At 34.9% G+C, this 13,507-nt stretch overlaps 2 protein-coding genes across 2 annotated transcripts in view; one reads left to right on the top strand and one right to left on the bottom strand.

Annotated features, from left to right (window-relative positions):
- LOC124535333 overlaps positions 1-5,987 on the top strand; it is a 38,001-nt gene extending 32,014 nt beyond the window's left edge. Inside the window, exons 6-17 of the mRNA XM_047111521.1 lie at positions 429-554; positions 679-822; positions 897-1,004; positions 1,428-1,675; positions 2,267-2,486; positions 2,620-2,693; positions 2,773-3,252; positions 3,327-3,723; positions 4,224-4,332; positions 4,686-5,228; positions 5,581-5,711; positions 5,857-5,987. Of these exons, the coding sequence (XP_046967477.1) occupies positions 429-554; positions 679-822; positions 897-1,004; positions 1,428-1,675; positions 2,267-2,486; positions 2,620-2,693; positions 2,773-3,252; positions 3,327-3,723; positions 4,224-4,332; positions 4,686-5,228; positions 5,581-5,711; positions 5,857-5,987 (2,711 nt within the window). The remainder of the gene's footprint in view (positions 1-428; positions 555-678; positions 823-896; positions 1,005-1,427; positions 1,676-2,266; positions 2,487-2,619; positions 2,694-2,772; positions 3,253-3,326; positions 3,724-4,223; positions 4,333-4,685; positions 5,229-5,580; positions 5,712-5,856) is intronic.
- A 578-nt stretch (positions 5,988-6,565) lies between these two features.
- Positions 6,566-13,507, bottom strand: part of LOC124535078 (protogenin A-like) — a 121,732-nt gene continuing 114,790 nt past the window's right edge. The window contains exon 24 of the mRNA XM_047111126.1: positions 6,566-12,754. Within this exon, the coding sequence (XP_046967082.1) occupies positions 12,455-12,754 (300 nt within the window). The 3' untranslated portion in view covers positions 6,566-12,454. The remainder of the gene's footprint in view (positions 12,755-13,507) is intronic.

The following is a 13,507-nucleotide window of genomic DNA, read 5'->3' as shown; positions in this document are numbered from 1 at the left end:
GTTTTTGACGCTTGAAATTGATGTTACAAACTAAAATAATCGAAGCTAAGGCTGTTTACATACTGCACCGTAAAAAAAGTCACTGGAACTCTTTGTGAAATAATGAATGAATTATGAAAAATATTCTCGCGCGCTAACACTATCATTGATGACTCTGTGAAAGATTGTCAAAATCAATTCACTACAAAACGCTTTACATTAAAATCTCTGCGGAGTTTCCAAATAAACTCATAAAAAACCTTACTTGGTGCTACATCCTGTACCATAAAGGTATTGTTTAGTTTCTATATTAATAAACAATATACAGAAAATAATCTGTAGTATAATCTTGTTCTCTTTCTCCAATTGGTAATGTGTACACAGACAGATATTACATTAATATCCTCATTGATGCTCTTAATTACCAAAAACACTGTACATTATTTCAGATACAGAGGGTGTAAGCAGCGGGTGTGAGGCGAGCGGCGTGCGCGAGGAGATAGCGAGGGACTACGCCGCCTTGCAATCGCGCCTGCGCAGAGAATTCTCTGATCGACGTGGCAAGCTATATGCTAGTGAGTTTTATCTTTAATTTTCTAATTTAATTCCACCATTTATTGGATTTATAGTTGACAGAATGGGCAACCTCTGAGAACCTTATTTTCATACTGTGAAATCAGCATTACTTGTTTATTTTAGCGTCAAGACCTGTAGCAACGGAAGAGCAATTATCAGCGGACTTCAGAAAAAAGCTTACAGAATGGCAGAGATTGAAAGGCGTGAGACAGCCACCTCCTGTGCCGGCTCGTCAGGACCTGAGCGATGACTTTCTTAAAAGATGGGGTAATACGATAAACAAACATTATTTAGTGACTTGCCATTGATTACTTTAATTTTATAAAATAATATTATTACAGATGCATGGAAACGAATGAAAGAAACGAATTCAGTGCCTGCGTGGGAAGAAGAAGCCAAACCTGACGAAGTGTTGGTACAAACGTCTACAGGACTCTTCAAATTCCAAGGTAACTGGTATATTTTCGCCCTAATTTCGAACAATAAGATCGGTGCTACTTTTAAAATTACTCCCTATCAAGATGTAAAGGAAGGAAGTTGATTTTATGTACTATATGTACAATGTAGTTCTCAATACAAATAATTACAGGGATGAGCTGAGATGGTCCATTTTTTAAAAAGCATGCATCTTAACCGATGGTTGCGGGTTCAAACCCAGGCAAGCACCACTGAATATTTATGTGCTTAATTTGTGTTTATAATTCATCAAAACATCGTGAGTAAACTGCATGTGTCTAATTTCATAGATATCCACCACTTGCGTATTCCACTAACCCACATTGGAACAGCGTGGTGGAGTATGTTCCGAACTCAAAGGGAGAAGAAGCCTTAGCCCTAGAGTAGGAAATTTACAGGCTGTTGTTGTTGTACAGGCATATCACGCTCTTTCACTCGGAAGCTGCACGAGTGGGAAAAATCTCGCGGCATAGCGCCGGAAGCATCCACGTCAGCGCTGCTGCGCGCCGCAAGGACCAAGGTGAAGCTGCCGACGGCGCCGCTTACACGCACGCAGTCAGATGGCAGCGTCGCGCCCTCCACGGGGTCGGGCAGGGTGCACGCGTCCAGCCTTAGCGTCAACGATGCTGATGACTTTGAGTCAGAATACGAGAGAGATCATTTTGTGAGTAATACCTGCCTATAATACTTGTTTTTCTTATTTCTTTCATTTGGTAACAATAGTAAAACGCGTAGGTAATTATTTGGAAGTAAATTGCAAAAGGATGTTATGTTTGATTAGAAGTTTTTATTAGGATAACCCATTACTATATTTTATTCCAAATAAATGCCCAGAAAGTAAAAAGTATTTTTATTAGCCCAGCGGTGGAAATTTCCAAGCTGCCCAGAAAGTAAGGTCACAAATAATAAATATTGCATCAGAAACACCATCTAAAGTTGATGTGCTACTAATTCGTAAACCGTTATTACAACACTGCTAAAAATAATGTTTGTAAATATTGTCGGTATGCTAGTTTACTAGGCCTAAGACATATCTTTGACCTTAAATCTCATAAGTTAAAAAAATCCATGCAAGTACGGCTAACATAATCATTACATAGTGTTTAACACATAGTGTAGTACAGTGATTTGTGATTTGAGGCGAAGGTTTTTGTATAAAATACATGGACAATATAGTAAAGAAAAACACAAAAAACATCTGTAGTGAAGCTGGGGCGGGTCTAATAATAATAATAAAATCCTATCGTTATTTTAGTTGGATGGCGGTGATGAATGTGATGGAGGAAGTTCTCGCGCGGCGGTTCTCGTTGAAGTGGAGGCGGAGGAAATCTGCACCGCAGCACCTCTCATGGCGGTGTCACCACGCCACACCGCTCAGAAACCCATCTACACATACGGACAGGCGGAAGCCAGACATTTATGCGAGACAAGTTCTGCCGTTACTGGCACTGCCGTTCTGCAACCCAATGGAGCTGGTAAGAATAATTAAGTTGTTGAAGATTGGGTCTAACCTGGAATATATTTGCAAAGAAACCTTACACAGTTTTAATTAAAGATGAGTATTTTAATATGTGTCATTATACATTCTGTTTTCTAGAATTTCCACAGTCATTCTTTCAGATTCCCGTTGCGTGAAGTCAGTAGAACAAACGTCGGTCAAAACAAAGACATCCCGCGAACAGGTAGCCCAGTGCGTCACTTTCTAAACTACTACCCTTACCTCAAATAGACTTTCATCTCTGATCATTTATTAATTTTCAGTTAACAGTTCTCGAGAGGAGTCCGAGAATGAAGATAATCAGACAACCGAGTATAGAAGAAGACGCAAAATTCATTAGAAAAACAATCGAAGAAATTGAAAGAGGCTCGAACCGATGCAAAGAAAACGTCAAGTGTAACGTTTATAAACCAAACGCGTCATATGAAAGACCAAGCCCCTCGACGAGCAAAAGTTCTAGCATAAAAAACCTTAAACAATTCGACAACTTTAAAGAAAATGGAAGAGACAGTAATGAAGAAAATAAGGAAGATTATAAACGAAAAGATGTAGATAAAAGCAATGGTAAAAAGAAAACAAAATCCCGAGCCCGACTCGAGAGAGAACAGTCGAAGCCATCTGAGAGTGACACGGAACCCGAGGTAGACACGGTTACCGTAGAAATACCACGCAGACGCAAAAGACCACGTAAGCCCTCTGAAAGACCTAGGACACCTCCACTTCACTCCGACTCCGATGGCGAGGTAACAATAAACACTTAATTACCGACCTTTTCAGATAATCTAAAACATAATACTATATTTTGCCTTCACCGTAGGTATTCGTTTTGAAGCTTAAGGCACCAGAAAATCGGGATGTTTCGCCAGAAGTAATAGTAAAAACAACTAGAAAAATATTTTCTCCAGTTGTCCGAAGCGGTGAGTCTATTCCCAGAGCTGTCATTTCGGTAGATGTCGAGGATTTGGATGAAGTAAGACCTGCACCTCCAATGAACAAAAAACCTGAAACCAGATCACAAATAGAACTGAACAGAAGTAAACAAGAAATCAAGAAATCCAAAGATTCTGGTGATCAATTAGAAGAAGAACAGAAATCTAAAAGTAGACCACCTCTTCCTTCGTCTCCGACTTCCCAACGAAAGCCGACATCAAAAGATACAGCGCCGTCTATTCGTATCATGATTCAAAGATATAATAAGAAAATAAACGAAGAAGGTATAATATTATTATTATTAGATTTTAATAAGTTGCTATGAATTTGAAATGATAATTAGGAGTTGTAAATTTGGAATGATAAGACTATACCTCCTCTAATCATTGCAATTTAACTTCGCGTAAATGAGTAATGAAATATATTATTATTATATATACTTGTATTAATAGCGACCCGCACGACTTCGCACGGGTGTAATGGTGATACTAAATATGCTACAGAATTTGTTTATTTACGAAATCACATTAGAATTTTCTAAAATAATCAGTGTTTCTTCAATATATTATACATGTTTTATATACAAAAACCTTCCTGTCGAATCACTATATCTATTAAAAAAACCACATCAAAATCCGTTGCGTAATTTTAAAGATCTAAGCATACATAGGGACAGACAGCGGTAAACGACTTTGTTTTATACTATATAATGATAGGTTATAAGAAAATAAATAAATTTATCCATTGTTTTTTGCTCCAAGTTAAAACTGATATATTGCAACAGGAACAGGGCCACCGTCAGGAGCCAGTAGTGGCGCCTCGTCTCCAGCTTGGCGGTCACCTAAGTCTGAGAGGCGACGACCCCCTGACATGCCCGTTGGTGTTAATATCAGGTAATCCATTTTAAGACACGGTTTCCAAACTTAAGTGATATACATAACATTTAAGCTGATATAATAGAAAATTAAGCAGGATTTTTGGGTACAATTTGGTGAAAAAAAGGCTATTAAAAATAGCTCTATATATCCTAATGACTCGACATCGTAAAATCTTCATCCAATAGCATTCTAATTTCAGCTGTGAAAACTCAGTAGATAATGCTTATTCAAATCTACCCTCACGATTAAATATTTCATTAGAGAATCTCACTCTAATATACAATGTCATCTTCTTCTCTATTAAATAATATCATGTAGGTATACCTACCTTATATACAGTCAAATGGACTTAATTTTTTTTTCAATAGAAACAACCCGTTCCTGGAGAGAGAAGTACAGAAGTCGGCGAGTGCCTGCCAACTGTCACGACGAGATCAGACATCAGCTGAAAAAAATGTCATACCCACAGAACAAACTCAAGACGGAGTTTTGAAATCGCTTAGCGCCAATGCACTACACCCGGATAAGTCTAGAAGTTTCATTTCGCCGCCAAAAATCGATGACTGTCAAGAAACCGAAAATCCTACAGCGAGTACGGACACGATCGTCCCAATAAACGCAGACAACATTAGAACTGACAAGACTGATACACAGCTACCAGTATTGAGACAACAATCGGAATCTGTGATTCCAAATTTGTCCAAGTTCATCGCTAACAATCCTTGTTTTTTTGAGAGATCGCTATCAGCTGTCGAAACTCCAGCTCCGTCGAGAGAGGCTGAAGCAATGGCCATTAAACTTTCCGAGAGAGCGGCGCGGATTAGGGCAGCGAGGGATAAATTTCTATCTTCAACTCCATCCATGAGACGCGAGGGCACTAGCTCTGCTAGTGACTTGAGACCAGCTGATAGGTAAGAGGTTTTATAACATATTTTTGTAATCTTACAAAGGGTATAAATGCATTATTGGCATCTCATACGATGTACCAATCCAAACAGCATGAATTCATCCTTTGAAACGAATATTTCTTTGAATAACAACAATGAATAAAAATAACAACAACCTGTAACCTCCTCTTCCTTTGAGGAGAAGGTTCGGAACATATTCCACCACGCTGTTCCCATGCGGGTTGGTGAAATACACATGTGGCAGAATTTTTATGAAATAAGACATTTAAGAGAAGGTTAAAACGGTTAGGATGCACGCGTTCTAACCACTGGCCTATCTCGGCTCTCCTAATTATTGTGTCATTATTATTATCAGATCGAGTCGAATCAGTTGCGAAAGTGATGTAGGGGACAGCCAAGATCATGCACAGGAGGCAGCGCTGGGGCGCAGCGCGTCCACAGGCATGGTCAACGTGGACAGAGAAGCTTGGCAGCGAGTCGCAGAAGGTTTGTTCTGACCATCTTTACCCAAAGGAAACAACCATATTTTAATTCTTAAATATTAACTTTTTAAGAACAAAAGATTTTTTTTAATAAAACATAAGGAATACAGGAAATAGTCTCTGTTTTAACATATGGTCAATAAATCCAGGTCCCCGCCGGGAGCGCCCTCGCTCGCGATTCAGCCTAGCACGGCTGGCAGCCAAGCTGCGTCGCAAAGAAGAAAGCGCCGTCTCACGCCTCTGCAGACAGAGCCTGCTCGTGCAATTACGTAAACAATAAATAAACTACTCTATAAACTCATTGTATATTATTGAAACGCCTCTAATAAGATATTTGCTTGAATTTTATACGAAAATATGAAATGAGTCATTTGCATATATATCTATGTCGAAGCAGTTTGTCCATGGTCGTTTTTAAAAAACATGACGTTAGGATTGCTTACGTCACGAGTGTCAGGGTTTCTCTATCCATCGTCTAAGGTATGAAATTAAACTCAAGAAATATTCTTCTCTGGTTCATTCCAAAGTGGGAAGGTTTGATCGCTCGAACAAGCCTGTCGATACCGGTGGGCGCTCGGCCTTTTATAACAAAAAAGGGTGGGTAGACTATTCACTCAATATTACACCTTTTTATGGACGCTAAAATACTTTAGATTAATTTAACACCTCCTACAGTGAAAGAAAACTTGTGGAGTAAGCCTGGATGTGTCTTATTTTCTCTGAGATTCTACCACTGGCTCACCTATCAATCCTAATTGGATATATTCATGTCCAACCTATATAACCTCAAACTTTATATAAAAGGGAGGCGACTTATTTGTTGAATACTAACTAAGGGATGTAAAATGAAAGTCACGGTAGCGTTTATTTTCAAATTTAATATCATTTTCAATCTTGACAATACCGTAGCAACACACCGTCAACCACATTCAATATTATTGGTAACAATAGTTACCATATCAAAATGTGAAGTTGGAACTAATAATAACTTTATTATCAAAAACACTACAATTCAGTTATTTATTAGTAATAATTATAAGACTCAAGAGAACACTTATAAACAACGTTAATGGGTAATTTGGTTGAGGTAGATTCAATTATAATTTACAACTAATTCATTAATTTCCGAAACATGAATATTAGGAACAAATTAATTCCTCAATTTACAAATTAATGACTTAGTTTAAATAAAACTAATGATTTATTATCATTTATAGCAACGAACAACATTTATAGGAGCTTAGGAAACTTATTTGAAAATGGAATATAGGGTATATATCTCGAATGCTTTAGTAGGTACTGGTAACAAAACACAAAATCGACGATTTCTTACAGATTCCTAATATTCATATCTCGAAATGTTTTTTTTGACGAAATCTTATATTATTCTTATACAAAACTAGAATATTCCGATTTCTTTTTTTTAATGTAATTGTACTAAATTATAAAAACGATACATTAAAGAAATTTATTCTATCTTTCCAATGTTTACATTATTAAAAATTTTTATTACCGAATTAGACGATTTTCAAAAATATTTTGATTAAATTCTTGAAAAAAATAACTGTATAGTTTATAGTATAGTTTGGTCGCAGATCAATCAAGTAAATAAAAAAAAATCGAAATATTCCAGCCGATTAACTTAAAACTCGGCTCGTTTCTGAGCCACACAATATAATTACATTGTAAGTATAATAATTACACAACAACTTCTTAACTTACTTCTTACTAAGTAAGGATGACTTGTAATTCTTATTTCAAATCAACAGAACATAAATAAACTATTTAATATTTTCTATTTTTAAATCAATTAATTTTATTCATAAAACAAAACAATAAAGAAAAAAAATGGTATTCATAATTAATGGTATGTTGGAATCGCATAAGATTAAAGTTATTCAAACGATCACAAGTCATCCTTACAGCCGAACCTTTCGCGTACCAAAATATTGAAACAACATATAAAATATGCAAGCAAGTATGCAAACACAAAACAAAATATAGAGAAAACCAAACAGATCCCTCCTCATGGAAAGAAAGACAAACGATTAAAAAAAATCATAATAAATACATAAATTAAACCTGAATCGTGTAAAAAAAACTTTTAACTGGACGCATTTGTCTAAGTACATACATCACCGTCACTCGAAATAAAACTTTATTGCAAATAAAATAAAGGCGGTAATTATGTGATCCTATCGTGCATTGAAAATTTGATTATATAACATATTAACAGTTTCATATGGTTATTATAATTGTAAAACTATTGCATTGTGATATGACATTATTAAAATATATTATGTTGAACATGGCAACACCGTCACGACTTAAATAATTAGAATAAGTTTCAAATAAATGTAAACGGTGTATCAATAATATACATTAAAAAAAAACAATAAATGTAAGTCTATTTCTATGCGTCATCTCGGTGTTGCCAGTTCAATTAAAACAGTAAACAACTAAATAATCCAGTTTGAAAATCTATTGCAGCCATAAGTGGAATGTGTTGTATAAACATTGCTATTGATATAAAATAATGGAATGGAAAAAAACGCTCTGTAACAAAAACACATACAAAGGGCAACTCAGATAACGCTGCATTCAAACATTGTCGAAAACGATTTAGTAATAATGCCTACATCGTCAAAATTAAGTAGTCTAAGTCTTCTCCAAGTTATAATACATAATTTTTAATCAATATCAATGACTAAAACTCGTCATTGTATTATATTATATGCAATATATTATGTATGATTATTAATTATGAAAAGAAAATATGGAGGTATCGTAACAAAATTGGAATTAATAATTTAAATATAGATATTAATTGAATTGTAAAAAATAATAATTGTTAGCATTACTATCGTCGGTCGATTTGTTGTACAGAAAGTGTCAAGTCAAACATATTAAAGATAACATAAAATAATAGATAAAAGATATGACAGAAATAATAAAAATGAATAATTGATCCTCGATTAAAATGTTACTTTAGTAATGACAACTTTGTCAGCATTATTTATGTTTAAATTAAAACAGCGCCATCTAGCTCCCATCCGTACCGCAGATTATAAAAACCTACTTGCCTTCCCTCTTGAGTCATTTAACAATTAATAAAATATTGCAAAATGAGATTCGAAATAATTTTACCGAGGCACGTTTATCAGGCTTTTGTTCGTAATTCACTCCAAGGACGGACAAGCCACATGAAAGAAAGCTATACATATAAAATTAATATCATTGGAGTCGTACTCGTTAACTGTATCATTACATACTTATTCTATAAAAATCCTTATTTTGATTAAATATCTATTTGATGCTCAATTCATAAATTATATCATTTCATTATTATTAGCCATTTAAAATATTTTGAAAATTTCTGATTTATTTATAACATTTAAAACTTTTTTTATACTGCAATATTTAATCAAAGCAAAGATCGCACGAGTACAGCCAACGTCGAATAAAATAATTTGAAACTGAAAAGAAAATGTGGAAAAATAATACTTCAGATGATAACGCTGGCTGTACCGCTATTTTATGATAATAAATACATGTTGTACGACATTCAGGTATCTGTTTATGCTTTAAACTAATATTTTGGTTCGAGAGACAACTGAAACGTATTAATATGACATGTCGGCCAATGTAAGGAGATATAATAGTTATTTCAACAAGAATAGCGCGTCAAGTGTAAGTTGGCGTGTGGCAAAAACATGTACTAATATTTTTTTTGTTCATTTAATATCTTATTTGTTTTATTTACCCTTATTTAGAAAACTTACCCAAAATCTACGAAAAATGAGACGTAGAGAATTATTTTCTAGGGAGATATTGGTAAAATAAAGGAAAAAGTGGCAAAACAAAGGTGTAGCAGGTGTTGCCACGGGAACGCCAACTTATACTAGACAGTCTATATATTGATTCTGACAATGTGGTTTTATAAACAGACCGACATGATCTATAATTACAACTGTATTATATAAAAATAGAAAAACGTAATACAAAAGTGGAGTTCTATAACCACATAATACAATATGGCTTAATCTACACGAATTGATTGAAATTAATTAAAAACAACACAACCTCGAGTGAACTCGTGAACGTGTTAGTGACATATATACACTTTAATCTTAATCTAATCTATTTGTCTATGGTTTTGAACATTATTGAATCAGTATTGCCAGTTACATAATTAAATCTATCAAGAAATTATAAAGGAAAGTAAGACTTTATTAAAGTTCGTGTGTTATTTTTTTTAATAATGTAGTTGGCAACACTGATACGTTTTTAAAGATAATGCAATTGTCATTGTTTGGTTGTTATTGGTCCGATGGACGATTTTGTTTTATTTCTAATGAAGAGTAACTGAATGCCAGGGAAATTTACAATAAATACGATTTCTTTTTCATTACAATACATTGCGATGACTTCATTTTTTATGATAAATTAAGCTGCGTTTTCACTAAAATAAAATTGGCAACTTTTATTTTGTCACAAGCGTTGGTAACATTATTTTTTGCTGACAAGTTTTGATTTTTTTATTTCAAAAATGCATACTTTCTTATTAGGTCGTTAGTCTTGAATTTGTATCAGTTGCCAACTATTTCAGCGCAAACGCTTCATTACTATTACCCCTCATGTATAAGACAACAGCGAAATTCTAGCACGCGCCAAAGCAATTTTACAAAACGTAAAATAAAATTTTCAAACCTGCTCGATTCGACGTGCCCTATTCCAAAAATCGAAGCTTAAGACCCTGTGACAAAAACCTAGCGTCAAAGATAATATTCTAGACTTTTAAGACCCTAACACTAGACCTAAGTTAGCTTAGTGTAATTGAAGATTCAGGTACATTGTCGGCGATTTCCCCCTTTTTATTAATTATATTTTAAACTGAGTTTAGATATTATATTATATTTACAAACGCCGTTGGTGTTTTAAAAAGACACAATTTTTTTTTATTTTTTTAATCTAGAAATATGTCAATAACATTTTGTAATTACAAAATAATATAATATTGTGTGGTTTCGTTAATAACTATTTTGTATAGTGGAATTGTATTTACGATAATGACCTTTTAAAACACGCAGCTTATGAATACAACTTACTTTTATATATAAATTGTACCTAGGTGCTTCGCGTGATATAAATAAATAGATATAAAAATGATAGTTCATTTAAAATTAAAAAAGAAATATACTTTGCAATGATCCGTTTTTAATCCTTAGTCGCTATGTCAACGGAAGCTAATTTATTTGAATTTTAAATACATTGATCGATGTTTTATAATATTGAAATATTTTACTTTCGGAAAATTGCAAAATACTTCCTTTGTGTTTTATAAAATAAATATGTACGCATGTATTGGAAAGCGAGTAGTGTGGCGTGATCCGAATTGACCATGTGCGTTTACAGAAGTTGTTGTAAATATGAAAGGTGTTTAAAAATCAAATGAACATACATTTTGAATTTTTCAAATAGAAAACTTAAATAGCTACAATAAATAAAAAAAACACTATCTTACCAGAAGGTTGCCGTTGCGTGTAAACGCTTGTCGATGGGCATTAGAAAGAAACTTAAACGATTCAACATTAAAATCGTAACATCTAAAAGAACCTTACAACGAATAAAATGAGGTAGATTCAAATTGTGATATGGAATTATGAACAACGAACTTGCTTTTTTTTTTTTTAATTTTCAAAAAATAATCAAGTTCCATTGTCACCGGAGAGGTTTTATATAATATAACGTTTTTTGTAACATTTTTAACGATAACGAGTTTTTTATATAACTATTTGACGTACATTACATAATATCAGTAGTTCGTTGTAATATATTTTTTTTTTGTTTTCATTTTTATAAACTTTTCGAATATTTTTACATTTATCTTTTTAATCTATCTACGTATTTTTTATTTATTTTTTCCGTGTCTATGTAAAAAAAACAATGTTTGGCGTGATTAAAAACTGCTAATAAAACTTTAACAGGTATATAATATATATAAAAAAAATGTGCGTTTCATAAAAAAAAGTAGAATTATATTACTGGTGTGACGTATAAGTATATAGTTTATGTGGAATGTAGATTATGAAGATAACAGATAGCTTCTAAGGCTTTGTCTAAAAAAAACTGTCTATGAAAAAAAAAATATCAGAAATAAATACGTTTTTCAACATCAATAAATACGATCGTGATATTTACATGTATCAGGTAATAAAGGGCTGTTTGGATATAATTTTGGTCTGTATTTTGTACGCTCGAGTTGCACTAACGGTGAACTATTATACTTTAATAGGTGTTTTGGTGTGTACTATTCGCAGGCACTGTATTCAACCTATAATTATACAATTACGTGGTAAGCCGATCGACGGCGCAATGAAAATATTTGAGGTTTAGTAGTTCGCGCCATTCTAACCTTATTGTCTCGCTGATTATAATCTCAGGCCGATAAACGCTATGTACACGCCACGGAGGGCACTAAAATGCCTATATACATTCGAAATTCACTTTAAAATGGACTCTATTGCGTTTAGTTTAAGCGAGAATAACTTTACGTGTATAGTTTCTGAGAACTAAATAACTGGATACCCGTACTATTGTTTTACTTTAAAATCAGCCTTCGTTTGAAAATAAAGTCTATTAGGAACAAAACGCCAAGCTATCCTCGCGCAAACCGGCGTCGCGTGTGCACGGAACCGAAGCGCACGTGTGTGGTCGCGGCGCGGCGGGTCGCGCTCCGAGCGGCGCTCAGCCGTTGGGCTGCAGCGTGGGCTGAATTTTGCTGTTGTCGAGCTGGCATTCGGTGCTCCGGGTGAGTTCCGAGTTCATGTTGTCGTCGGGCAGCTTGCCGAGCGAGTTGGCGCTGAGGGTCTGCGAGCGCGACAGGTCGTACTCGGGGCGCCGAGATGTGTCCAGCAGCCCGAAGGCCGACTCGTCCAGCACGGTCTCCATGGTCGCGTCCAGCTCGGGCCGCGACACGTCGAATGCCTCGTAGGCCTGCGCCTCCGAGCGCCGGGGCTTCTTCATCCGTCCATTTGGTGTTTTCGACTAATAGACATAAGTGTTTTTAATGACACATTTGGGTGTAAAAATGTTATATAGACCATCCTAATTTACAAAGTTACCTTCTCTAGACTCGGGCACTGCAAGTCATATAAATCAATTTAAGAAAATGTTATTTATGTTGTTTGTTTTGATTCTGGGGTGATGTGACCACTTCCCATCAGAAAAATGTTATATAAACCATCTTAATCTACAAGGTTACCTTCTCCCGTAGACTCGGGCACTGCAAGTCATATAAATCAATTTAAGAAAGTGTTATTTATGTTGTTTGTTTTGATTCTGGGGTGAGGTGACCACTTACAGGTAATTAGTTGCCAATACACATCTAATCATAAATATTGGACATCATCACATTTACTACTCAGATCCCAATGTAAGCAGCTAAAGCACTCGTGTTATGGAAAATCAGAAGTAACGACGGTACCACAAATACCCAGACCCAAGACAACATAGGAAACTAATGAACATATGTCAGAGTGGCGTACCCATGATAACTGGTGTACATACTACTCGACCAAGAAGGTTATCGTCTATATGTTATAAAAGTAAAGTAAAGTAACAGCCTGTAAATTTCCCACTGCTGAGATAAGGCCTCCTCTTCCATTAAGGAGAGGGTTTGGAACATATTCCACCACGCTGTTCCAATGCGGGTTGGTGGAATGCACATGTGACAGAATTTCGATGAAATTAGACACATGCAGGTTTCCTCACGATGTTTTCCTTCACCGCCGAGCACGA

The sequence above is a fragment of the Vanessa cardui genome, chromosome 14 (assembly GCF_905220365.1).
Source record: "Vanessa cardui chromosome 14, ilVanCard2.1, whole genome shotgun sequence".
Classification (NCBI taxonomy): Eukaryota; Metazoa; Arthropoda; class Insecta; order Lepidoptera; family Nymphalidae; genus Vanessa; species Vanessa cardui.
This window is presented reverse-complemented; position numbering and strand designations above follow the sequence as displayed.